General features: G+C 41.0%; 1 protein-coding gene across 12 annotated transcripts in view; it reads left to right on the top strand.

Annotated features, from left to right (window-relative positions):
- The first annotated feature begins 202 nt into the window (after positions 1-202).
- Positions 203-24,623, top strand: part of MARK3 (microtubule affinity regulating kinase 3) — a 65,344-nt gene continuing 40,923 nt past the window's right edge. For 6 of the 12 annotated variants that reach the window (XM_054067890.1, XM_054067891.1, XM_054067897.1 and 3 more), the window contains exons 1-4: positions 203-709; positions 9,240-9,278; positions 13,624-13,815; positions 19,552-19,605. In XM_054067890.1, the coding sequence (XP_053923865.1) occupies positions 659-709; positions 9,240-9,278; positions 13,624-13,815; positions 19,552-19,605 (336 nt within the window). In that variant the 5' untranslated portion in view covers positions 203-658. The remainder of the gene's footprint in view (positions 710-9,239; positions 9,279-13,623; positions 13,816-19,551; positions 19,606-24,623) is intronic. The other 6 variants (XM_054067889.1, XM_054067894.1, XM_054067892.1 and 3 more) reach the window with 3 other exon arrangements.

Here is a 24,623-nt window from a genome sequence, read left to right on the forward strand (position 1 = left end):
GGCGCACGGGGCTCAGTCACGGCTCCCACTGCCCCGGGATAGGGGACCTTGGGGACACACAGCGTTCCCGCTGCCCCACAGCACCGAGCCCCAGCACGCTCGCCACCCCAGCGCTGGGGCGCACAAGGCGCAGTCCCCGCTCCCGGCCCCTCCCCGGGCGGTGGCGCGGGGCGGGAACTTCCGGTGGCGGCGGGCGCCGGGAACGCGCGGAGGAAGCGGGGCGGCCATCTTGGCGCGGCCGGGAGGGGCGGGGGGCAGGCGGGTACACGCGCACCCACCCGGCCGCTCTGCGAGCTCCGGCGGCCTCGGAGCGGCGAACGCGGGGCGAGTGAGCGGTGCCCGCTGTCCCCTCCGCCCCCGGGAGGGTCACGTGTTCCCCCCCCCGGGCCGCCTCCTCCGCGCCGGCTGCGGCGCTGCTGCCCCCCGGCCCGGCTCTAGGATGATCCCGTCGGACTCGGGGCGGGCGAGGCGGCTCCGCTCCGCGCGGGTGATCTGAGCGGGGCCGGGGGCACGGGCAGCGACCCCCGCCGGCCGCCCCGGCCTTCATGGTGGCTCCGCGCGAGCGGCGCCGCCCAGCAGAGCCGGTGGCACGTCTGTCTGTCCGTCTGTCTGTCCGCCTGCGCGCGCCGGGCAGCGCGGCCGCCCCGCCGAGGCGAAAATGTCCACTCGGACTCCATTGCCCACGGTGAACGAGCGCGACACCGAGAACGTGAGTACCGAGAGCCGGGGGCACCGCCCGCGGGGGCTGCATCGCCCCTACCTCCCCCACAGGGTGACCGATCCGCCTTCCCTTAATTCTGGTTTAGTCCGCCTCCCCCCCGCTTCCCCCCAAGACAGCTCATCTGTTCTAATAGCATTTGGGGTATCCCCCTCAACACCTGTTCCCCTCTCCAGCGCTGTAAATCACCACCCGTGCTGCTCCCCAATTATTACCCATGCATCTTCCCTTAATTCTGTTTTAGTTCCCCCCCCCCAATCACGGCTTGCCTCTTCTAGTAGCCTTTGGGGGCCTCCCCCCAGCCCCTGTCACCGTCTCCAGCGCTGCAAGTGACTGCCTCTCCCAGATTATTACTGATCCATTTTCCTTTAATTATGTTTTAGCCCCTCTTCCCTCGCTTGCAGCACGGCTCGTCTGTTCTAACAGCATTTGGGGGCATCCCCCCCCAGTGCCTGTTCCCCTCTCCAGCGCTGTAAATCGCCACCCTTGCTGTTCCCAAATTATACCGATCCGTCTTCTCTTAATTATGTTTTAGTCCCGCCACAGTGCGGCTCGCTTGTTCTAGTATGTTTTTGGGGCATTCCCCCCACCCCCAACCCTCTGTTCCCTCCCTCCAGCATTTTATTCGAAGCTCGGGTGTGTGATGGTGGTGATGAGGAAGAGAACGGATGGGGAGGAGGATCTGAGGGATTGCTGTCTTCCCCTCGTAGGAAAACTTAGTGCTAAAAGCAGGGGAATAAAGCTCTGGTAAACAGATGGGAATCGTTGGGCTTCAGCAAGGGTGGGCTAGGTGACCTAGATAATAGGCCTCTTCCTTGCTTAATTTGCAGGGTTCACGATGGTAATGATGCCATTGGACCAGTCACCTGTTCAGATGATATTAAAAGGGTTTCTTTATTGGAATTATCTTCCAGGCAAGGGAGCATGTTCCTCCTTTCCCATCCCCCCTCCTGTTTTCTTTCTTCCTTAGTAAAGGCAGAATTTAGGAATTGACAGTGTATTTACAAGGTTGAGTCAAACACCTCATTGCCTCTAAAGGAGGAGAGAAAAAAGGAGTAGCCCAACCACATGAACAGATAGACACAAACGAAGCTCCGTAGGAGACTCCCTTTCTGCATATAGGAACTGCATTTCTTTCAAGTTAAAGCTTACTTGATCCCGGTGTATCCTGTGTAACCATTTTTCTGCATAGGCTCTGACATGTCCCCAAAAGATAAAACAGAAAGGAGTTGTCACTCACTGTAGTCTGAAATGAGTCAATCAGCAAACTCTGTATTCAGCTTTCTGTAAAGGGTATCTAGTATTCTTCTAATATTCTTCAGAAGACAGATGCTAAGCTTGATGGAGGAAGCCTTCTTTTTTCTTTAGGCGAGGGCTGCTTGTGTTTTAGACTGGCATAAAAAGTGGAAACTTTGGTTAAAGATTAGGAAAAACTCTTGGATTGTTCCAGACCATAAATAGTCCAAGAAAAGTGATGGTAACCCCATTGTTTAAAACAAGACCAGACAAAGCGCTAGAAAACATGCTGCATGGAACAATTACTGCATTACTAGGGATTTAGATTTTATTGACATAATAAGCACTTCTGACTTCTGTGATCTTTATTTGTTTTAGCACTAGATGCAACCTGCAGGCTAACGGCTGTGTTGAGCAAAAAGCCAACTAAGCATATTTGGTTGTAAAATCTCAATGAGCTTCCTGCCTTGTGGAAGAAAATGATTAAAATATTATGCAGCCCTTCCTATGCCATGGGGAGAGTTGAAGTTGTAGCATACGCTACAGAATACTATACAAAATTTATTTGGTTAATCGTTTTAGGCTTCAAGCAAACCTGACTGAGGTCTTCAAGTTCCATGTGTGTGTGTGGAAGCCACCCAGTAAATCATTTTAGAAAGTGTTCAGATCAGGTTCTCTAACCATAATTAATTCAGACTGTACATTGGATAACAGTCGTGGAAGGACTTTGTATGTGCTCGAGGAAATATGTTATTCACAAGCTGTGTGTTCTAGCACTTGAAATTAGATTTTTACATGTTTTCCACTTAAGGCACCTTGTTCTCACTTCAAAATGTTGGTCTAACACTTCTCTTTAGTAATTTTCATAGTTTAACATATGGGGATTGTCTTGCTTGCAGATGAATTGCCTTAGGTTAGATTAAGGCGTATCTTACAACTGCTGCAATCTGGGCTGGTAGCCACAGAAATACCTGTAGGTTGTGATATTGACAGGGAGTGATTAATCTGAGTAATCACCAAATCCACTGAACCATCCCTCCTCAGTACAATACCATATTCCTCAAGAAGCTGTCTCTGATATTCTGGCCATGAGCTATGTAGAAATTCACTAAAATGCATTCTTTTCAGCCTTGTTTAAAACTAAATTGAAATCTGACATTTAACCTGTCTGAATTACCCCTGCAGCTGTGAGTGCCAAGTCCGTTTTCCTTTTTTTAATGCCAAATGTGATGATTTTGATGCTTGCCTAACTGTTCTTCCACCTCAAAGCTGAGTGTGTTCTCTTGGCAGGTGAATTGAGCCCTTGATTCTCTTTCACATAAGAGAACTCTAGTTAGTTGAAATTTACAGGACTCCTTGAAGCGTAGGTGGGAAGAGGCTTACAAGGTCCTGAAGTATTCAAACAGCCTTTGAGCCATGGTCATGGACCCCCATAATGTCTTCTCTCTGCTTGGAAGGTTACCATTGCTGACAAAGGCTTGGCTGGTGTTGAATACAATTGAAGCATGCTGATCATAGCTTGCCCATGCCTATACTTGCAGTTTTGAAAATGAAGTTAGCCTCCAGAATGACGATGAGTGTAAATTATCCTCGTCTATGCTTGCAGTTTACCATGTTCAGCAGTTGGCAACTCCTGTTGAATAGACAAGGTCTAATTGTCAGTACTTGATTTTTTTTTTTTTAAGGCATTATATACCACTTCTTATTGAGACCCTTCATGCCTGTACTGCTGGAGTGGAAATACTGTCGCTGTGACTCTCCCCAAAAGCCGCTCGCAGCTATCAAGCCTTTAGTGCCTTTGAGATTAAAGAATTTAGCTCCGAGTCACCTGGTTCTGAGAGGAAAGGCATCCCAGATGATCTGTGATCATAAGAACTTCACACTTGGACAGTTGGAAGCTGGCTGTTGGCCTGCGATGAGCTGGCTCCTTGCTGCAAAGGTAGAACAGCTCCTCACTGGCCGTGTCTTGTGCAGGTAATGGCTGCCAGCTGCTCAGGGGACAGAAGTGAATGAGATCATTTCAGTCTTCTCCAGAATTATATCCTGCATATGGGTGAAAAAGCAACAGAGGCAGCAGAAACGTCCTTCACCCAAAACTGGGAGACAAGGTAGACACAGACGAAGGACCTGTAGGTGACAGAAGAATGACTAAACTTGTTATGCTGGTGATGAGGAGGAAGGGAGAGAAGATGAAGGAGGAAGGAGTGTGAAAACACAATGGGAAAGGAAGGTAGATGGTGGAAAACAAAAGATAAGAGGCGGCCCAGAGGAATGTGCATATGGCAGTGTGAAGGACAACCAGTGACAAAGAATTAGCAGAAGAAACAAGGTTGTGAAGAGTAGGACAGACATTCATTAAAAAAAATCCCAAAGAATGACAAGTTGATGCAGAACTGTAAATAGAAATGTGGAAGATACAGGTGGTATGGAGATTAGTAGATTTCTTTTTTCATAAGAGCACGAAATAGAAAAGAAAAATATTAGACAAAAGAGTTTAATTTGAATCTCTGTGTCCATTGCAGAACTGTGTTTCTGGGGGGAAAAGGGGAAACTGTTTTGCATGTGCTGGTACTGCAGGGCAATCTGAGTTAAAATTTCAATATTTGAAGAAAAGTGAGACTAAAATATACTTTATCTCTGTGGCTGTGTCTACTGTGAAAAATTTGCTATTGAAGCATGCCAGTGTGATGGTGACTGTGCTTGTTCAAGCCTATACAAAAGGAGTCTGTGCAGCAAAAGTATCTCTCTTTTTTTTAATTTATTTAAAAAGGCTTAGTAAAGACAAGGTTAGGTTCAAAAATTTACTTTTAAGATACTGTAGAGATTAGTGTGGTACCTCTTGATTTATCAGCAGTTAGCTATGAAATGCATTAGAGCATTTGCAGACAATGTGCAAGCTTGCATTATTCAATATATTATTTATCAGTCTTCTCCTATTACAAATAGATCTGTAATCAGAATGCTTTCTTCCATAGCATGAAATCGTGGGCTTTTTTAAAGAAGGTGAGCCACGAAGCATGCCTGTGGCCAAGAATTGTGGTAGATTTTCTTGTACAGGGACCATCTACGTTATTCCATATTTTTCACCAGTTGTCATAAATATTCCGGCTTGAATTAAATTAGGTGAAGGTGGCAAAATAACTAGAAATAAAATATGTTTTAGGAATTTATCTGTGGTATATTTTTAAATTTCAAATTGTCACAGGGCAGGAAAATGCTTTTTTGTGCATTTCTTACTGCCTGACAGGTCCTGTACTGTGTTTACGCTCAAAAAAATACATGATCAGGTTGATGGGATTGCAAGTCATTGACTGTTAGCGTTTTGCCATTTTGAAGTGAGAGGTTTCATCCTTCAGCTCTGCTGAACAGCCTGTGCCATGTTGTTTCATCGTGTGGTTTCACGAAGAGCCAGAAGGGTGGTGGGGCATCTGCCTTAGCTGCTGCTCCCCACCTGCGGTTTGTGCTAGCACTTGTTGCTATGGGGCTGTGCGACCAGTCTGCTCAGCTCGCTGATCTGGCTGAAGCCAATCCTTAAGAAGAGTGGGTTTATCCCAGTTTTCTGTGGCTGCAAATGCTGACACAAGGGAGTGGATGGGAATGTCCAGTTCAGGTGGGGAAGTCGTCTTACTGTTTTTGTTTTGGTTTGATTTAAGGCAATCCTAGCACAGCACTCTAGGGCTAGGATGACATGAGTTGTACCACAACTGCAGAGATATGTAACTGCGGTGGTGCACCTTTTACATCTTCTGGCGTTCTGCTCCTGGAAATGAACTTCCTTTTTTTGTTGTTTTCTTTTTTTTTTTAAGTTACAGAAAAACGAAGCCACAGGACCTTACTCCAGAAGCTGTTGGCAAGTCAGACTTAGTTAATGTATTTTATTAACACCTCTGAATGTGACTGAAATTGTGTCCTTAGAGGTAGCAGTCTGAAAAACAGAAGACAACTACAGAAATTATTGTAAGAAAATAAACAAGAGGAAGTATGGAGTTTTGTACAATGAACTGCATAGACTTCTTCCTCAGCTTTCACACCCACTTACCTAATATCCTTACCTGCTCAATTCTCCATTTTAACTCTAGTCAAAAGGCATATTCATGTTGACGTAAGCAAACAATTCCTGTTGACTACACGTCTCGGGTGACTCAAGTCAAAGGAATTCTGAGAGTGGAGGCATTTAGTCTCTCCAGATCTCCATTTCATATGATACATAAGTAACATGTCTGCAACTTCCTCCTCTTCTCAGTTAAGTAATGCAGCCTCATGGATGTCAGCCAGATCAAAAATGGAGGTCACTTTTTTTTTTTTTTGACTTGTGGCATATCAAGGTTGGCTCTGCTTAATGTGGAGATCTTCTGCCACTAAAAATCTTTAGACTCTATCATGAATGATGCTTACTGCTCTTAAAACATAAACCTGAAAGGTACTGAGTGCACACATGGTAACAGTCCAGTCGGTCTCCTGTGTGAAACCCTTGGGTTAAGAAGAATTCTTGGTCTGTGAAGCAGTAACTTGTTGAGCTCTGTGCATCTGTATCCGTGTAAACAAAAATTACCTTTCTAATAAAATTTGTTCCTGCAGGGTTAAAGCCTAAATAAAGTTTCTATCTGCAAGCTCAATGTGGTCTTTGAAAATGATCCGTGAGGGCTTTTTTTGTTTAGCATGTAATTACTGACAGTGATGATTCTGGAAACAACTTAGTTGGCAGTATTGTTGATGAAGAATAGAATATGGTTGGCTCTTCAGCTATTATTCCCCAGGCTGATGTCAATAAATATCCATTTCAATCAGCAGTAAAGAAACTTTGGCTGGAAAGATATGATGAATGTCAGATCTTGGTAATGTGAAGCAACAAAATAGCTTTTAGAAGGCTTTTCTGACCAGCACCAGACTTATCTTTTTGATTATATAAGCAGGATTTCTTCACTGTTGTGTTGTTCAGTGCTAATCATGGAATTACAGATTCACTCTTTCATATGCTGTGTAGCAATGAACTAAATGATGTCAAATGCGTCAGCAGATCCTGTAGAGGTTATACATGAGCACAACACTAGAGCCAGACTCTCTATGCCCACGAAGGTGGGCATTCTTCCTTCACTGAAGCCCGCTAGTACTTTGCTGTTGGCGTGCTCCCACTCTGATTTTTGGGGCAGTAGTGCAGAACTTTGCCACTCAGCTCTTCCTGCTGGTGGTCCATGGCCAGGATTGTGGATGTGCAGGTGCTGAATGCAAGCCTTTGGGTTGCCATACTCCCTCTAAGGTGAGAGTCTCCTGTATATCGGTCGGTAATGTCTGCCTCCATAAGGCTGCCCAGTGCTGGGAGTTGAGTTGCTGTCCCCAGTTTGAGCTATGGCTGCCTTGTCCTGGCTGTTACTCCTGTTTCCATTATTTTCCCATGCCTGCTGACATTAGAAAGAAGATGGGGGGGGTGTCAAGAGATATAGCCTGTGTATGCTAAAAGCTGTATTTATTCTTCAGATTCCCCCATTAAACTGGTTGTTTGATAAATATGACCTAATTAAACTAGCCACTCGTTTTAATGAGGTGTCATACCAGTTAAATGAATACTATGTTACAGTCAGAATTGCACAGTGAATTCTTCACCTTTTAAGGATGGAAGCATCCAAATTAGTGTTTTCTCTCTTTTACTGGCTACAGTGTATTTCCAGAAGATCTGTTTGTCTCCCTTGCAGAGTTCTCAACCTCTCAGTTGTTCTACTCCATCAAAGCATCCATAATGGTAGGGCTGTAGCACACTTCAATGAATAAATCTGCCTTCATGGATTGGTAACTCTAGTGCCATGTTGGATAGCATTCTACTTTGGCGGACAGTGTTTAAAATTTCATGAGATGGAAGCCATGACTGTTCACCCTTAAGATTGATTGTGTAGCAAGCTAGTCTCATAACTGTCTTTTAATTATATGTGCTGGAACCAAAGAATTGGTTATGCAAACATCGGTACAGGCATACTAGGTCTGACAGAATCTACCTTGTTCCATATCCTGATTTGTGCCTGGGTCAGTGGTAGGAGGGAGATAAAATCAGGACAAGTACCTTTACCTGTTGCCTTCTTATTTTATAGTATAGGAAAATAATGTAGTATTTTGTAATACATGATGACTTAGGGATTCCCAGAGCATTAACTGGTACATAGACAATTGTGTTTGAGTGTTTGCTGTGACACCTCTTGGTGCTTGCCAAAAATGTAAGTCTGTGTTTTGACTTTCCTGTAGAATTCCTTTGTCAACAGTCAAAGGATGCCCCGCTATGCTATTTCATGAGTATATATATGCATGATAAGACGCATATACCTCTGTGAATATCTGTAGGGCTAGCTTTTTTTCTCTTATACTGAGTAGTACTCAGCAGTCTGCCTGTTCTTAAGGATGTTAATAATAAATTGGAAATAAAATACAACACATTGTTAGAAAGGACTGCAGTGAAATTTCCCTTCATGTGTTTAATTTAAAATATTGTTATGTTTTAAAAAGCTATGATGTGTTTCTTGCTAAGTTTTTCTATAAATAAGTGTGCTGGTGGGGAGTGTGCAGCCAGAAATTACCATGTGTTTATATTTTGTATGCACAAGTTAGGGTAGTGAAGCAATCTAGTGTCTAAAATGTTCATTACATCCTGGAATGTTTAGATTATTAACATTATGAGTACAGTTTTTTCTTATTATGTAATTTAAAAAAGCTGAATTGGATGAGGCTGTCATGATTGCTGGTCTGACAGCTTTCCGAGAAATTCTATAATATCACTTTGTAATGTTTCATACAAAGGTGAGGTAAAAGCTAACGTAATGAACATTTTTAGAGAATTTTGTGAGGTTACATTTTATTAGTTCATTTGATTGTGAAGAAGGTAGTTTTCACTACTGTATAAAATAAATGCTTTAAAAAACCTTGATACCATCTGTCCTCCCTGTTTTAGAAAGAAGGCTTCCTACTTGAAATAAACATGGGGTTTTGTGGGGTTTGGGCATTATCATTTCTTAATGTTTTTCGGCTTTTCTAATGGATATCAGATTCTGTCTCTTCCAGGTGTTTCTCAGCTGTTGGCGCCTTCTTAAGCAGTATGACAACTTTGATACTAGTCATCCTCTGCCCTGTGTTTCTAATGCTCTGAATGTGGATGTATCTCTAACCATACAGATAAAGCTAACATCTGGATAAAGCTAACATCTACCAAAAAGATTTCAGTTGTCGGCACCTTCATACTTCATCTGCTTTTTACTTTCTTTTCTTTTTCTTTCTCTTCATGCTAATCATTATCTGGCTATGAAAGGATGTCGGCTCATCACTGGGGGAAGGCTTTTGTGAAAAGGTGGGTTTTGCACTGTGTTCCAAATATAGCTGGTCTTGGGCTCAGTCCCTTCCTTCCAGTAAAGTCTGCAGAGTGTTTTTAACAGAGATTGTCTTGTTTGCTTTAAATTGGACGGTTTTTTAGGCAACCATCCTACTATGTGCAAAAAAAAACCCAAAACACACCAACAGAACCTTTAAAGTACTTAAAAGATTTTGAAATGGAACCTAATTCCTAACAGGATATGGAAGAAAGAGTTTTCTTGTCATGAATGGATTTCAGGAGCCTTTTCTCTTAAAAGAGATGGTGACTGGCTAGCCTGAAGCCTTACAAAGTACCCAGTCTCCCTGCTTCAGTTCCCCATCTGCAGTATAATGGTCTTTGCATGAAGACAGGTATTTTGAGAATCCGTCAGCCATGGTGAGTGTCATGAATGAGTGTTACCCTTACACATAACACGTGTCCAGGAGATACAGCTCACCTACACAGCATATGGTAACTTACTACAAATAAACATACGCTTGTACCACCTTTCTTGTTGAAGCCATAAATATGGACTTGGGAAAGAAGCCTGGAATGGAACAGAATCTATGGGGGCCTGGGAGTGAGGAAGGCAAAATCTGCAGACTTCATGGTTTGCTTGGAAAAAGATAAATCACCTTCATCTCAATTTAGAGCAGAGAATGCTATTGCTATTTCTCTGGGCTGAGACTGGAGCTGCTAATCTGTGGTGATGGTTTTGTTGCGTTAAAATAGCTGCTGAAGAAACTACCCTGGGAAGTAGCTGAGTACAGCCAAATGCTGTACAGGGCAGTGCCTGATTTGAACTTTTCCTGGACCATCTATATTTTTACCTTTTGCCTACACCATTTAGCTTCCCATCCACCTATCATGGCTTCTTGAAAATTATTTGCGTGGGAGAAACACTTCCACTGAGTTTTGAGTTCGTGTCTTTTAGTATTATATGCTGCCAAACCCTCTTCCTTTGTTACCATACGCAAAAGAAAATCCGTGTTGAAACAGGGAAGCTGTTTTCTGCAGTTTTTAGAAAGCTTATGCTCTGTTCAGTGTAATACAGTATTTGACAGAGGAAGGACTTGCTGATAGATAAACTTGTGTGAAGTGAAGTCCACATTAGATGTGCTTGAAAATGATGGATTTCTACAGAGCAAAACACAGCTACGAGCAAGTCAGTTGGGGAGAACTGAACTGCTTAGGAACACACAGCTTGATATTCAAATACCACAGCTGAAAAATGTCCCATTCTTGAAAATAAGTAATTTGGGTTATGGAAATGGGATGTAGGATGGAAATGCAAACCTCTGTAAAAGGAGATTGTGTTAAATTTATCAACCGTAGTCCAAATAAGTTTACAGCTGTTAATTCCTCCCCTTAAGTGCAAAGCTAGAAAGCATGAAGAAAATGACAAGACACAAAAAGTCATACCTGAACAGAGGGCATTGAAGCTCTCAGGATATATGAATTAGAGTGGTTTACTATGTGGGATAGAATTTGATAGTAAAACAGAATCATTCTATTATCAAATATTGTTTATGTCAAGTAATATATGAGTAAAATCAGTTTTGAATAACCTGTACTGAGATTCTCTGGTTTGGGAGTGCATGGTGCCTGATGCCCACATCTTGACTGCCTTATAAGCTGTTGCGCAGTTTATTAGTTCAAGCACAAGACAGCACAGATAAACGTTTTCCAAGTCAGCTGTGTGGTTCAAAAGCAGTATACTTGTTGACTGTCTGCTGGAGAGCCTAAGGTGATTACCCCTGCTTGCAGGCAGGCTGGCTCTTGCTGAAGACAGCTTGTATCCCTGTGCCCGCTGCCCAGCTGTGGAGGGCTGTGGTCTAAATGGTTTCAATATACTGCTTTTTCTGAGGTAGGTTATCAGCTCAGTGTAGAGCAGTGTAAGTAGTACAGCTGTGTTCCTGGGATGCTGTACTTGAAGTAAAAGTAAACCTTCCTCTAGTACATCCAAGAGATATCCTTGTGGCCCTGTACAGAACATCCTGGATCCTGATTGCTGGGGGTAGCGATGTAGGAGGATGTTAGCATCTTGCATCAGCAGATGCTGCTTTTTTTCTAGCTGGTCTGAATAACTTGACACTCAAAGGTACCAAAGGAGCTGACAGAGAAGTTCTCTGCATTGTGTGCTGCAAAGTTTGTTAGAAGTCAAAATTTAGGGAAGTATAAAGGATTGGCATTGCTGTGTCAGTATGTGCAGGGCTGACTAAGATGGCCTGAACAGCCAGCACCAGCCTGGGAGTAGGGGCACACAAAATAGTGAAATTGTTGATACAGGATTTCATGGACTATAGTGGTTCCTTCAGCTGGGTGACTGGTGGTGTCCTTCCTCTCCTGGAGAATTACTGGTTGATAAACACTTACCCATTTGTAAGTGTCAGGATATTATTGAGAACAATGAATTGTTATCAAGCATTGAATTTTTACTGGATCTTATAGACGTGCTGCTTGTTCCTGTGCCATTTATTAGTGCTTTAGAAGAAATGTATACTACCACTTCTGAAACAAGGATAAAGATTGCTAGAATATTAAATAGAGCAGGACGGTCCAGTCATTGGGAACATGTAATCACCTGCATGTAAGGAAATCCTGCATTTCACTCCAGCTAAATGTAAGATCATGCATGTCAGGAACCAGGAATGAAAGTCATTACATGTCATATATAGTAATTTTTAAAAAGAGCTGAGGTCAGTGTAGGGTGGTTAGGTAGAGAAGACCATCTGCCAAGAAGGGCTAGTTCTGTCCATGTAAAATCAGTACAGTGTTGAACAGAAGATGCAATCTCTCTGTTTAGTTTTACTGCACTTGCTGGTGGTGTGGCATGTCCAGTTCTAGCATGAGTCCCAGAAGATGATATTTGAAAAACAGGAGAGGGTTCTGAAAAGACCTAGAAGAAATGTTTTCTTGTCTTTAATTATTCTTACAGCAACCTATTTAGGGAGCTTGATATGTATATGACTTATTAAAGTGAAGGGGTGAAGTGATCATAGTGATTAGGAACCTATGTGGGAAGTACAGATCTGGTAACAATGCAGAAGCCAAGCAGTAAGAAGAAGTCAAAGCCAGGTCCATATTGAAACATATGCACCACAGTAAGGGGGGTGTGGTGTTTAAATAGTAGCTATTGAAAAAATTTTCCAAGACTTAAGGTAGACTTCTCTCAGTAGTATTTCTTAAATGAAATTAATGTCTTCTTAAAAATAATTTGATCACAGCTGTTGTACTCAACAAACCAAGAAACTTAAGATGCCAGTGTATGTGGTCACGAGGTTATATCAGGTTATTAAACAGAGCGTGAAACTTTCCAAGTGTCGAGCAAGCATGGATTTGTTCATTTGTGCTTGTATCCTGGTTGTTTGCTCTTGAGTTATGGTCTTGCATCTTTATGCTACATGTAGGATTTCTGGGATGGCTGTAAATGTAGCCTGTCACCTTCTCTGTAGCTGAACATCTGTTCCACGTTTGTAGACTACTGAGCATTTCTAACTAATACTTGTATTTCTGGAGTTGGTGTATAGACCTCAACCAGGACTTGAGAACGAAGAGACGCGAGGGGACCTGCTCTTTCATAAGCAGGCTCTCTATCAGGAAATGAAAAAATAGTGTTAGCTTAACCTTATGATCTAATGAATAAGGTCTATTATAGGTATGAGACATACTAATTCATTTTTACAAGTAATAGCTGTTCAGAGAGACTAAGTGGAAGGAACTCAACAAGCTGCGGACAGTATTTCAGATCTCTTTAACTAGTGCTCAGCCTATTAATATTCAAGTTTTTTATACGTTAAGCAAGATTTCTTCCCTTGTTCTCTAGGCCGTCCTGGGTATTTTCAGTCATAAGGTTTTGTACAAACAGGAATCCAGTCCTGCGAAAAAAAACCCCTTATTTTATCATTAGTATTAAACTCTCCAATAAGGGTGAACATTTTACTGTGTGCTTTTGGAAAAGCTTTGTTCATGTCTCCTTTCTCAAGGCTTTCCTGCTCTAATTAGGCACAGTAATGCAAATGGGAACCAATATAAAACACCTCTGTGTTCCATAACTGATTTGGCAGCCCACTTAAGTTTCTTAAAAATGCTCAATGGTTGCTGCTATTCAGGTGATGTTCTGCTTGGTCTTTACCAGGTGAATGAAATGAGTGTTGTGTTATGAACTGGGAAATTGTTTATTGTCCCCATCAAAGCAAAGTTCAATATGAATCTGAAGTTCGAGTTGGATACTTTGAAGGTTTCTTCAAGCAGTTGCTAATGTTTCTGAATGTTGCATGCCTCTCATCACTGATCTGTTGTCTTTATTTCTCAGCCTTATCTGTGTATGTTTTTATTGCAGCACACGTCCCATGGAGACGGACGGCAGGAAGTTTCCTCTCGAACTGGGCGCTCTGGAGCTCGCTGCAGGAACTCTATAGCTTCCTGCGCAGATGAGCAGCCGCATATTGGAAATTACAGACTCCTTAAAACGATTGGAAAGGGGAATTTTGCAAAAGTAAAACTGGCAAGGCACATCCTAACCGGCAGAGAGGTAAAGTGGTATGGGTGTAAACAGTTGTGAATTGCAGTAAGTGTGAAGGCTGTCTTAGAATAGCATCATCTAAGTCTGTGAACATTTAGCACGTTTTACTAGAGCTATTGCAGCTGATGTAGGAAAGAAAAAGAAATGGGAAACTGTATTTTTTTTGTAATGATTACAAAACAGGTCCTCTTGAAAATGATCTCTTAAATTTCTTTTCTTGACAAGTCCCTGTCCAGCTGAATTGTGCTCGAGTTTGCACCTAGAATTCTCTGCTGAATCCTCCATTCCCCAGACCAGGCTCAATGTACAGCAATTAAATAAACTTACTGGAAAGGCTGCCTCTTGAGCACAGTGCAGGGCTGTACTAGAAGGAGACATCGGGAATGAGAACTAATATATCTTCTTGATTCTGGTCTGAGTAGCCCATACACAGTATTTTCTTGCCAAAGCACTATATCTCCCAGGAGTTCTGCTAGTGTCTGCAGTGCTGGGCAGCCTTGGGAAGACATGCCATTCTTTTCGGAGCCGGTTTGTGTGTCTGTTGCTCAGTGTTGTCTGACCAAACTTTCTGTTGGTATCTCTTCATAGTGTCTAACTCAGCTCCGTAACTGATTTCGGCATGCCATTGCAATGTAATTAGTAACTTGCACTTAATCGTGGTTTTGATTTGGTGAGCTGTAGTACGTTTGCTTGTTACAAGGTGTTTCTTGGTGTTATTAATAGCAGCTCTACAAACTGAAAGGGGGAGAAAAACCTTGTTGACCTTTTCTTGCCAAACCTGTCTAATGAAGTAAATATCTGCTGAATACTGGTGAGGACTCTACAGAAAGCTGTGTGGCTGAATGCAGTGCTTTAAGAGAATTTCTTTTTTTCTAAGCTAATCTGGAGTTCAGTAGCCCTAGGAGAGACAGAGAGCACATCATTTTACAAGAGTTGATGGGAGGAATTCTTGTTTTTTTTTTTAAGCTGACCGTTTCAGCAGTCAGCAGTTGTCTTCTGGGGTTAAAGCTGTTACTTCTTTGTAGGCAAAGTTTTTGGGTAATTGCTTTCCACTTAAGTTCCCTCCTCTTTTTACTGATACTGAACACAGGAAATGCAAGTATGTGAGTAGCGTTTCTTTGCTATTATTATAGGTGCAGGAGTTGGAAATAGGTATTGTGTGTCACACACTGCTTTTGCAAAAGTTGAAGTACGTTTTCTTTTACTTGGACATAACTGTGCGTTGACCTCTGGTTCACTATTTTTCTTCAAAATTTCAGCAAATAAAGTGACAGTGTAAAATCTTTGGCCAAATTCAGAAAGATCCAAGTACAGAGTTTCTTTAACTCTCATGGAATAGATGTCATTCAGTCAATTTGGAGCATAAATACTTTTCAGGATGTGGCCATTGGTCCTGGTTACCCAAAGTGAATGGCATTCCTTGAAGTGAACAATTAAGCTAATTTTATAGGAACATATTGAAGGTATTTTAAACTTTTTCTCTCTAAGAGAGATGAGTAAAAGTTTCTCTTCTTGATAGGTGAACTGTACAGCATTGATAAAAATTACATATTTTAGACGTGTGTCACCAGAATTGTTCACAATATTCTGGATAATGATTTCCCCAGTGTCATTAATTTACCTTTGCTTTTACAGAAATATTTATCTGATCAATCTTTAGATTGTGCTAACCTTTTTCATGACTGCCACCTTGATGTGTTTTGGTTGTGATCAACAACAGTGCTTTGTACTTTGAATCTATCTTTCTTTGCTAATTCTTCTCTAAGGTTGTTTATATCAGTTTTCTATTATATTTGATGGTGTCTCTTAACTCCTTCAACAGGCTTAATCATTACAGTTTGACTTCCTGTGCCAAGGCCACTGATACACATATTAAACAGAATTGGTCCTGAGTCTTGTCCTTGAAAAACTTACTCATTTATTTCCAACTTGCTATCTCTGTAGCCATTTTTTTAAAATTAAATAAGCTCTGTGCACGTTTCATCTTATCTAGTTCAATAATTTCCATGCATCCTTCTAGATGAGGTTTTACAATAGTCCAGATAGTCATATCTCATGTGTTTCCATTGGGCACAATTATCTGTAGGAAAATATGTTACATTTAACCCTGCTGTCCATTTCCCTATTTTTTCCCTGCAAGTTTCAAGCTCAAGAATTTTGTTGTAAATGGCTCTACTAGAAAAAAAAAAAATTAAATCTAGTGATTTTTAAACCTGTGTTGCTATTTGGTTCTCGATAGATGTTAGGAATCTCTGCTACAAGAATGATTTTTTTTTTTTTCTGTTTTTCTTAGTGTATCCTTATTGTATTTGAATCCTACTTATCTTCTTATTATCCATGTGGCTATTCTTAATGTCCTTTTAAGTGTCCAGTTCAGTTTCACTTTATGGCAATTCCTTGTTTATATCCCTGCACTGATTAAATTCTCAATCATGCAGCAGATCAGCACTTTTTTGTCACTTTGTGGGAGGAGAGGATGTTTGTTCAAGCATTCTTCTTGCGTAGTTGCCCATCTGCTTGCATCTGGAGTCCTTCCCTGTGAATTTTCTTGTTGCTTGAGATACAGCTTTCGTATTTCCAACTGGAGTAAGTTCCAGGACTCCTTTGTTTCCATCTTCTGTGCGTCTGCAGGATGTATGAGCGCCCAGCCTCAAATTGCAGAGGAGGAGAAATGTTCATCCCTTTGAGGGGGGAATCAGACCATCAGCCTAACTTGACGGGTATGGATTGTCCTGCCAAAGGCTGCATGGCATTTTGCTCACTGTAGAGGTGTGGAGGGAGAGTTAGCTTCAGTCCGCTAGAGCTGGTGTTTGGAAACACACTCCTTTGAGATCCTCTGTACAGCAGAGTATTATTTGTAGTCTATCTGCCTTTTCAGAACCAAGAATCTTTATTGTAATTCTGCTTTTGTTAATTCTTTGACTGTAAGCCATGATTTTTCTGTTGTAATTTATGAAAGGTTATTTCATCTTATAAATTTTTCCATACTTGCCAAACTTAAGCTCAAAGATAAAACTACCTTTTGCTGTTACCGAGGTGGTTGGAATCACAGCCAAAAATATACAGATCCTTCTGTTCATTGACAGCATGTGTTCAGTTAGTAGCCAGGAAGTTGCAGTTTCCTAGTGAGACAGGATTCTTTTGGGATCCAAGTCTGACTCCAAGGAATCTATTGTCATCATCTATTTGTCTGTTCTTCCCTTGGAAAAAGTGAAATTTAAGAGGAAGAAAACATTCTGAATGGTAACAGTTTGGCCAATTTGCTCTGTGTCTCAACTTCTGATTGCTTTAACTCCCTCATTCAAGTCACGTAGGAGGAATTTTTTAAGTCATTTTATTGTAGATGGTGAAAGCAAAGTTAATTTTAATTCTGCTAACAGTCTCGCACAGAATATCATGGCTGATGCAGTGGTGACAGTGCAGATGGACTTGTATTCTTCCAACATTGGCCATAGCACACAATGCTTGAAACAGTTCCAGATTCACGTTGTGTAAAGAGAGCAAAGTTTCTGCTTTGGAAGGAAATTTGATGTTTTATTAGCTGTGCTTAGTAAAATGGAGGATTTTCTTTCTCGTGCTTGTCGGAATTATTCCAGAGGGCAGGGCTGCCTTTGCCTGTGATTTGGAGACCTTATCAAGGCACCTGAAATTGCTCCCTGTACAGATGATGGTTTCAAGCTCTCAAAGTCAGTGTTAATATGTACTCAGTATTCATGTGGATAGGAATTCTCTAAATACATCCTGCTTTTAAGGCTATAATTAGTACGCTGAACAGGCCTTTGAGTCTGCCTTTCAGAAAATTGAGGTGTGTACCTTCCCTATATCTCCAGGGCTGAAATTGTTTACCAATGTCAGAGACCTCTCTGATCATCCAGTACCAGTGCTTAGTGTGGGAGGTGAACAGCATTGCAGAAACCAAATACCTTAAGACTTCATGGGTTGAAGCAAGTTTAAGTCTTTCAAAGATTGACCAAAACAGTACAGCTCAGAACACAAATGCAACTTCTTCTGAGTGGAAGACGCTTATCGAACAAACAGCCATCTTCTGTGGCGTGGCTGGTCTTGGGACACCAGGTGACTATCACATAACGTCATCTGCCATTGACAAAAAATGGTCACTCCACATCCAGCATAGGGTTATAAGGGACTGCGAGAAGTGAATAACTTTGTTACCTTTGTGACAATAGTTCAGTAGGAGTAAAGGTAGAGATAAAAATCTTTCTTGGGTTTCATACACAGCTGCTAATATAAAAATACCTGTTGCTTAATGTCTTTATCTCTTGTTTGTATTTTTTAAGTGATTTCTCAAGATTTTGTAATGGAATTTTGCCTCAGGAAATAGAGATCTTTAATTTCAGCAGCACACTTTAGAAGAAAATACTCCCCAAAGCAGAAATATTCTTAGTTGGCTTCTTGGTAACATCTCATTGTATCTTGCTTCTTGAAGGGCTTAAAATAAATATTGAATCTCAGTTTCGGAAAACACCATATCCATCATATAATACTGTTATGCACCCAAGTGTTAAATACTGTGTTCTCCTCTCAGCTTCTCCATTGTGATGATCCAACCATTTGTTTCTGCACTTGAATGTAGGGATATAAATTCGCTTTGATGTAAGATATTCTTTATTCCATATGTTGCCAGCCACAAGTTAATGGAGATGACAAATATAGCACACAGCAATGCAGGGAAATGGGAGCTGTGGCATGGGAAGGAGCAGCATCTGCTGTTTGAGCCAAAAATTCAAGGGGAATTGTACTTTGCTTTGTACCAGTGAGGTATTAGAATCAGCTGAGTTGAAGCATCTTGCCTCTTTGAGAAGCACCAGCCCCTTGGCTTCTATGAAGTTTCTTCAGGTATATTTGCTCTCTAATTTAGAAAGGAAAAATACCAATTGGCATGTAATTCTATAAAGATTCCCATTTTCTGTACTAACTCATCCTGTATCCAAATTGCATTGCACCGAGGCTCGTCTCTCTTGCCTATTCATTGCCTCAAATCTTCGGGTTCTGACTGGTTACCATGGTACCAAATTTCTCTTTTGGTTATTTTGTGAAATTTTTATTCTGTTCTTTCATATTCCTGTGTAGTATTTACTGAAAAGGTGAGAACCGGTAAAGGAATGAACTTGCCCAAATAGTTGTTTTACTACTACAGCCAGTGGGTTTTTGTTGATCCACAAATTATACTTCTTCTCATATCCATCAGGGATGGAATGGATAAAAATATTGAGAGAATTTGTAAAGGTGAACTTAGTTCTTGCAAAATCTGTGTGGAATTACTTTCATTTCACTCTGAAATCTCTGCTTTTAAAAGCATCTTCACAAGCTGCCAATGCCCAGTCAGTACTGTCTAGTCTATTGTGTAATTAGACTGTGTCAGTATTATCTGTAGACACACTGCTCTCTGTCAGGGCACTGTCTGATGTTGGAGCTTCCATTGTAGTAAGTATCATGGTCTTAATGTCAAGCAAAAGACTTAAGTGAGTTTCTTGTCTTAATATGCTTAAAATACTAATTTTTTTTTCCAATCTCCTGTTTCAATTGTTGCAGTATAAGTAAATTATACTTCAGCCATTAGTTCCAAACATTTTTAGTGTAATTACAAGTACATAATTACCTGAAGAAACCTGAGTGGGTTTTGTGTAATTTTCATATTTTCCATTTCTGTTACTGAATTTGATCATGTTGTAATAACACTGCATTGCTCATTTGGAAAGTACTGATTATGAACTCTTCCTTTAGGTTGCCATAAAAATAATTGACAAAACACAGCTGAACCCAACTAGTCTACAAAAGGTAGGTTTTTACATTTAATCTTTCAACTGTATCGCAGCTTGTTTCGTTTCACCGCCTCCTTCCCTTAACCCTGAATGCCTGTGCTGGAGAATCTGAAGCATTGCATACCTTGCACACATCTGACTATTGGATTTGATAACTAGTTTTGTATCAGATGTTTGTGACAGCTCTGCAGTTGTTCTTGATGAACTTGTACAGAGCTGTAAACTGAGAAAACGGTGTTAGCCACTTTGTCTCCCAAGCATAGCGAACTCTGTAGAGAGGACATTTGTGGTTTGTTGTCATGTCCCTATGTTTCTTTCATGCTGGTCACTTTGTTAAACTTACCAAAACAAAGTCTGTGTTCTGTCCTGTTTAACTTGAACATACTGCTTCTGGACTGAAGGCCAAGCAGTATCTGTGCCTTTCACATAATTTGCAGCAGAAAAAGTGCTGCAGTTTTGCGGAACAAATTGGAGCGTGGCTATTCAGGTTTCTTCTCTCTAGCCTCCAGTGTTTAATGTGCTGTTAGAGTTGTTTCACCTTATCTGTCTTAGTAGGTAGTGGTAAATCCCACTCTTTATTCAAGCAAACCAGTCTACTTTGGAGTGCCTGCAAGGAAGTACATTTAAATGTCACTTTTACCTAGGACTTTTCTAACTCTGTCCTTTTAAGTGCTGCAGTCAAAGGCTTTTTATTTGCTTTTGAGTACTTTGATAAAAAAGCTCCTTGCAATATTTCTGTTTGAACGAGAGAATACCTGCAACTTACCTGCAAACAAAATGGAATAGCGTAACCAAAGTAAACTGGAGAATATTTGGATTTTACACAAATACTAGAAAGATTGAGTAGCTAGATGTTTTTTATCAAAAGTAATGGTGCAAAAGTAAATTGGAAAAACACACAAGTTCTTACATTGTACAGTTCAGTTGAGAGACAAAGAATAACCTATACCTCTGAGCAGGTAGCAGCTTCCTGATGACTCCATAAACTGAATAAAAGTAGATTGCATTGTTCCAACTCTCTCAGAATTTTTTTCCTTGAGGTTGCTGGTAATTTTTGGGTAAGCAGGAAGGAAATTAAATGCAAATTAGGTAATATGATGGATTAGGTAAAGTTGGTTTGTGTGGCAGATCCGTTCAACTTTGAATACCTGAAAAAACTGTTAAATGCTTGAAGCACTTGGAAGAGAAACAGAAGATGTGTAATGCAAGGGGAGTGGTCAGGACATGGGAAAAACAGTCAGGAAAATTGGAGAGGCTGTGTTATCAGACAAAAATGTAAAATCTTAATCCTGCCAGTGTTGTTATCTTGAGATTGGGCTGTAATGCTAGCTTGAGCTCAAATCAAAGTACAAAGCAAACCTTTTTCAAGTCGCAGGTGTTGAGTTGGCAGGGCTACAAGCTGGAAGTGTGCTTGCTGGCCCTTTGATTTCTGGCTTTCAGCCTGCTCAGTGCCCACTTGTGTCTCTGTCTCCCTTGTGTCCCTGTCTCCCTTGTGTTTTTATTTTTATTTACAATTTATAAAATTAGATTATAATGTGTGATTTGTAAATTGGTCTTGTCTGCCATTGAGTTTCTGAAATGGGAGTCTGGAAAAATAGTGCAAAATAGCAGGTGGGAATTGGCTGAAATTTGGGGGGCTTTGATTGCTAACATACTCTCTCTCTAAGCACGTTTGTTACATGAGCACAGAAAAAACATAGCAAGGTATGTCAGTGTTTTCAACTGAAAAAATGCAAGTAACTGTCATAAAATTAAATGCTTGTCATAGTAAGCAGAGTGAACGCACAGCACATTACTTATCAGGTTTTTTTGATCGAGGCATTTTTTGCAAGCCCTTGCCCTTTTCCCTCCAGTGCTGTCAGCAGTGCCGTAGCCTCGGTGCATTTGAAGCCAACTGCACACACAACCTCTAGATGCAGGGGGAGCTGAGATGGAAGTGCTTCTGATCTTGCACTTCTAGAGAGAGCGATAAAATATTTGAGGTATGGTGGAGAGGGAAGGGCAGAGTCGAGAAGAGGGTGTGGTGTGCAGCGTCTCAGCTGCGGTGTAGCTGCATACCCCAGCCATCCTGAGGTGGGGAAACAAATGGTGATTAAGGCTGCCAGTTCTGATTTCTTTGTATTACATCTTCCATGCAGCTGCCAGAAAGAAGTTAACCTTGTTAAGGACTTAGTTTGCGTTCTGGAGCAGTAATTCCCGGTATGCCTGCACACTGAGCTCCGGGTGGCTGCAGCCCTGGCAGCTCAGTGTTCAGCAGTGCAGCTCTTCAGAAGAGTCAGATTTCGTCTGCTGCTGGGAAAGGCTGTGGTAGCCACATGCAGCTACTCTTAACTGTTATTTTAGTACCTAATCACTCCTCTGCTGCTCTTGCTTAGTGAAGAGGAAACTGTAACCGGTAGATCCCGGTTTTGAAAGAAAAGGGAATTCTTAGAGCTTTTTTCCCGTTCTGATGGTGTTAGTCATAATCACTGTTCTCCACAAATGTGCTTATGTACCCAGTCCCAGTGAATGCTGGTCTTGCTGGGAAAAAGTGCTGATGGTACAGTAGTGGACTTCCTCCTAGATCCTTAAAAAATTGTTCGATTGTTGTTTTGGTTTTGTTTGGGTTTTTTGTGTGTTTTTTTTTTCATTAGCAATGCCATTATATGCAAGGTTTTTTTTTATCAAGCCCATATAATAGCACTAAATCAGTTCTCATTTTACTTTTTTAGAACTTTGCTCCTCAGCCAAATATTTTTGTGCCTTCTGTGCCGATGTTTTGCCACTAGCTTGGGCCATTCTTTTGTTAAAGATTTTGAGTTCTTAAACATCAGCTGTCATGTGGACCTTGTCCTTTCTAACCATGAGTACTCTTAAGGACTGAAAGAAAAGGATGATGATTTAAGATGCCAGGCTTTTCTGTTTGTAACAAATACTTTTTCTGGTTTTCAGTTGTGATTTGTTTGAGGCAAACTTATGTTGTGTAAAGTCTTCCTGCTTGAGGCTCCTAGTAATATATAGGGCATATTTCAGTGAGCAGTGACCACAAGAAGCCTGATAAACAGGTGAAGCGTAAGCTAGCTTGGAAAAGCCCTCCTTCATGAGGATGGAGGCCAAGGTTATGTTGGGACTCTGCATCTGACCTGCTTTTTAGCAAACTTTTTTTCAGTGTTTTTCAAATAACTCTCACAGTAGCTAATGCAGGAACCCTCCTAATCTGTCTTGCGGTGTTGGCTTAGAAGATGGGTCCTTCTTTTGCCCCACTCACTCCTGTATTGTTTAGTATGTGTCGGCATAATAAAGTTCAAGTAAAATTGATTCAGGTTTATTATTCAGTATGTGTCTGTGCTTCCATTGCTGGTTTGTTGAGGTTCTTTGACTGTTTGTTGGCTAGCAGCATTAATTAAATGTAAATCTTTCCTCGTTTCTGACATGGCTTACAGTCAAAGGATCAGACCACAACAAAGCTGAAAGCCATTTGTTTAGCAGACTAAGGATGTTTGTCTTACTGTGTGATGATAATTACTACCTCATTTGCTAGAAATTGATGCACATAATATTTGGGGGGAATGAAATATGGGAAACCCTTTTTCAGCATACTGTGTGAAAGTTGTACAATATTTTACATAGTCTATTTCTGATAGAGGGATACAATTATACATGATAGAACATCAAGCACTTGTAGATATCCCTGTGGAAGTTGCTGTCTGTGTCAAAATGCCACACAGGACATTTAAAATGACTAGGGGACCACAGTTTGAAGTGCTTTTATCTAATTGAAATTATAATAAAGAATTTGGTGATTATTGTATCCTATTCTCAAGTATTTTTATTTTTAATTTCTTCTGATTAAAAAATAGTCTTTTTTTAAAAAGCTTGTTTCTAGTTACCCACTTCAGCAAATGGCTCATATGTAGAACCTACTTTTTTACGTGCTTCATTCGAGTTAGTAATGCCGAGTAGTCATCTTGTGGACCAGTGTTATATGTAGAGCAGCCCAAAATGTGGTGTGGGCCTGACTTTGTCACATTAGACCATCAAAGTGTGCAGGGTACAATGGAGGAAGTAACTGGTTCCAGCCAAGCCGGCACACTTTATAAAAGAAAATAAATATTAGGGTACTGCATATATTCGTTTACATGATATTGTGAATTCTAGCCTCATTTTTACTGCTTTGTTCTGTATTGCCCTTTGTTGGCTGTTCTTGTTTAGTGGTTTAGTAGGCTAATGGCTTCATAACAGCCAAGCTCATCTGTGCAGCAGTGGTGTTGCCTGTGGTGAGAGTCTGACCCAGTGGGCTTTATCTGAGTGTCGGGGTGGAAAATGCCCACAATCAGTTGAGATTGAATTAAGCAAACTCTTCAAAACTCCAAAAGCTGACATGAGGCTTTCAGTTATATAAGCTGTGATTAAAAGTGTTAATGGAATATTCAGAATATATTATGTACCAGTTCAGCTGAACTGAATGAAAAATAAGAAAAGCCATAGATTCAACTGCCTTTAAATTTCTGATCAGAGAGAGGTGGTGAAGTAGCCTACCTTGTCTAATTATGCCATTTCTGGAGCTTTTAATGTATAGTTCAAAAAAAGGCAATTTTCTCACCTCTCTGGGGGGAAAAGAAAATACGCTTGCAGAGTTTTTGAAACCATTTTGCATGGCCAAAAATTTACTTGATCAATCAATCCTGATTGCATTTAAGCAACTTGTCATCTAGTGCAGTGTGAGGCGTGGACCTGGATAATGATAACAAGATTATTAAAAAGATTTGGAAGACTGGTTTTACTCTATATTCAGGTAGTTTCCAATTCACAGCAGTGGCTGTAGCAGGGGTAAAAGGTCTTTTAGGTGGTGCAGTGAGGATTGCCCTCTAAATCCTAGCCTTTAGAAACATCAGAAAGCAGAGAATGGTTAGAACCACTAGTCTCCAAATTGTGATTTTTTTTTTTTTTTTTAGTTATTTATTTAAATCCTCCCGTTCACCATTGTCTTTTGCTAAAAGACACAAGGACACAAGGATTTTGGGGTTTGACTCTTTGGTTGTTTCCCATGTTTCA

This window comes from Cuculus canorus, chromosome 5 (assembly GCF_017976375.1).
Source record: "Cuculus canorus isolate bCucCan1 chromosome 5, bCucCan1.pri, whole genome shotgun sequence".
Taxonomy (NCBI): Eukaryota; Metazoa; Chordata; class Aves; order Cuculiformes; family Cuculidae; genus Cuculus; species Cuculus canorus.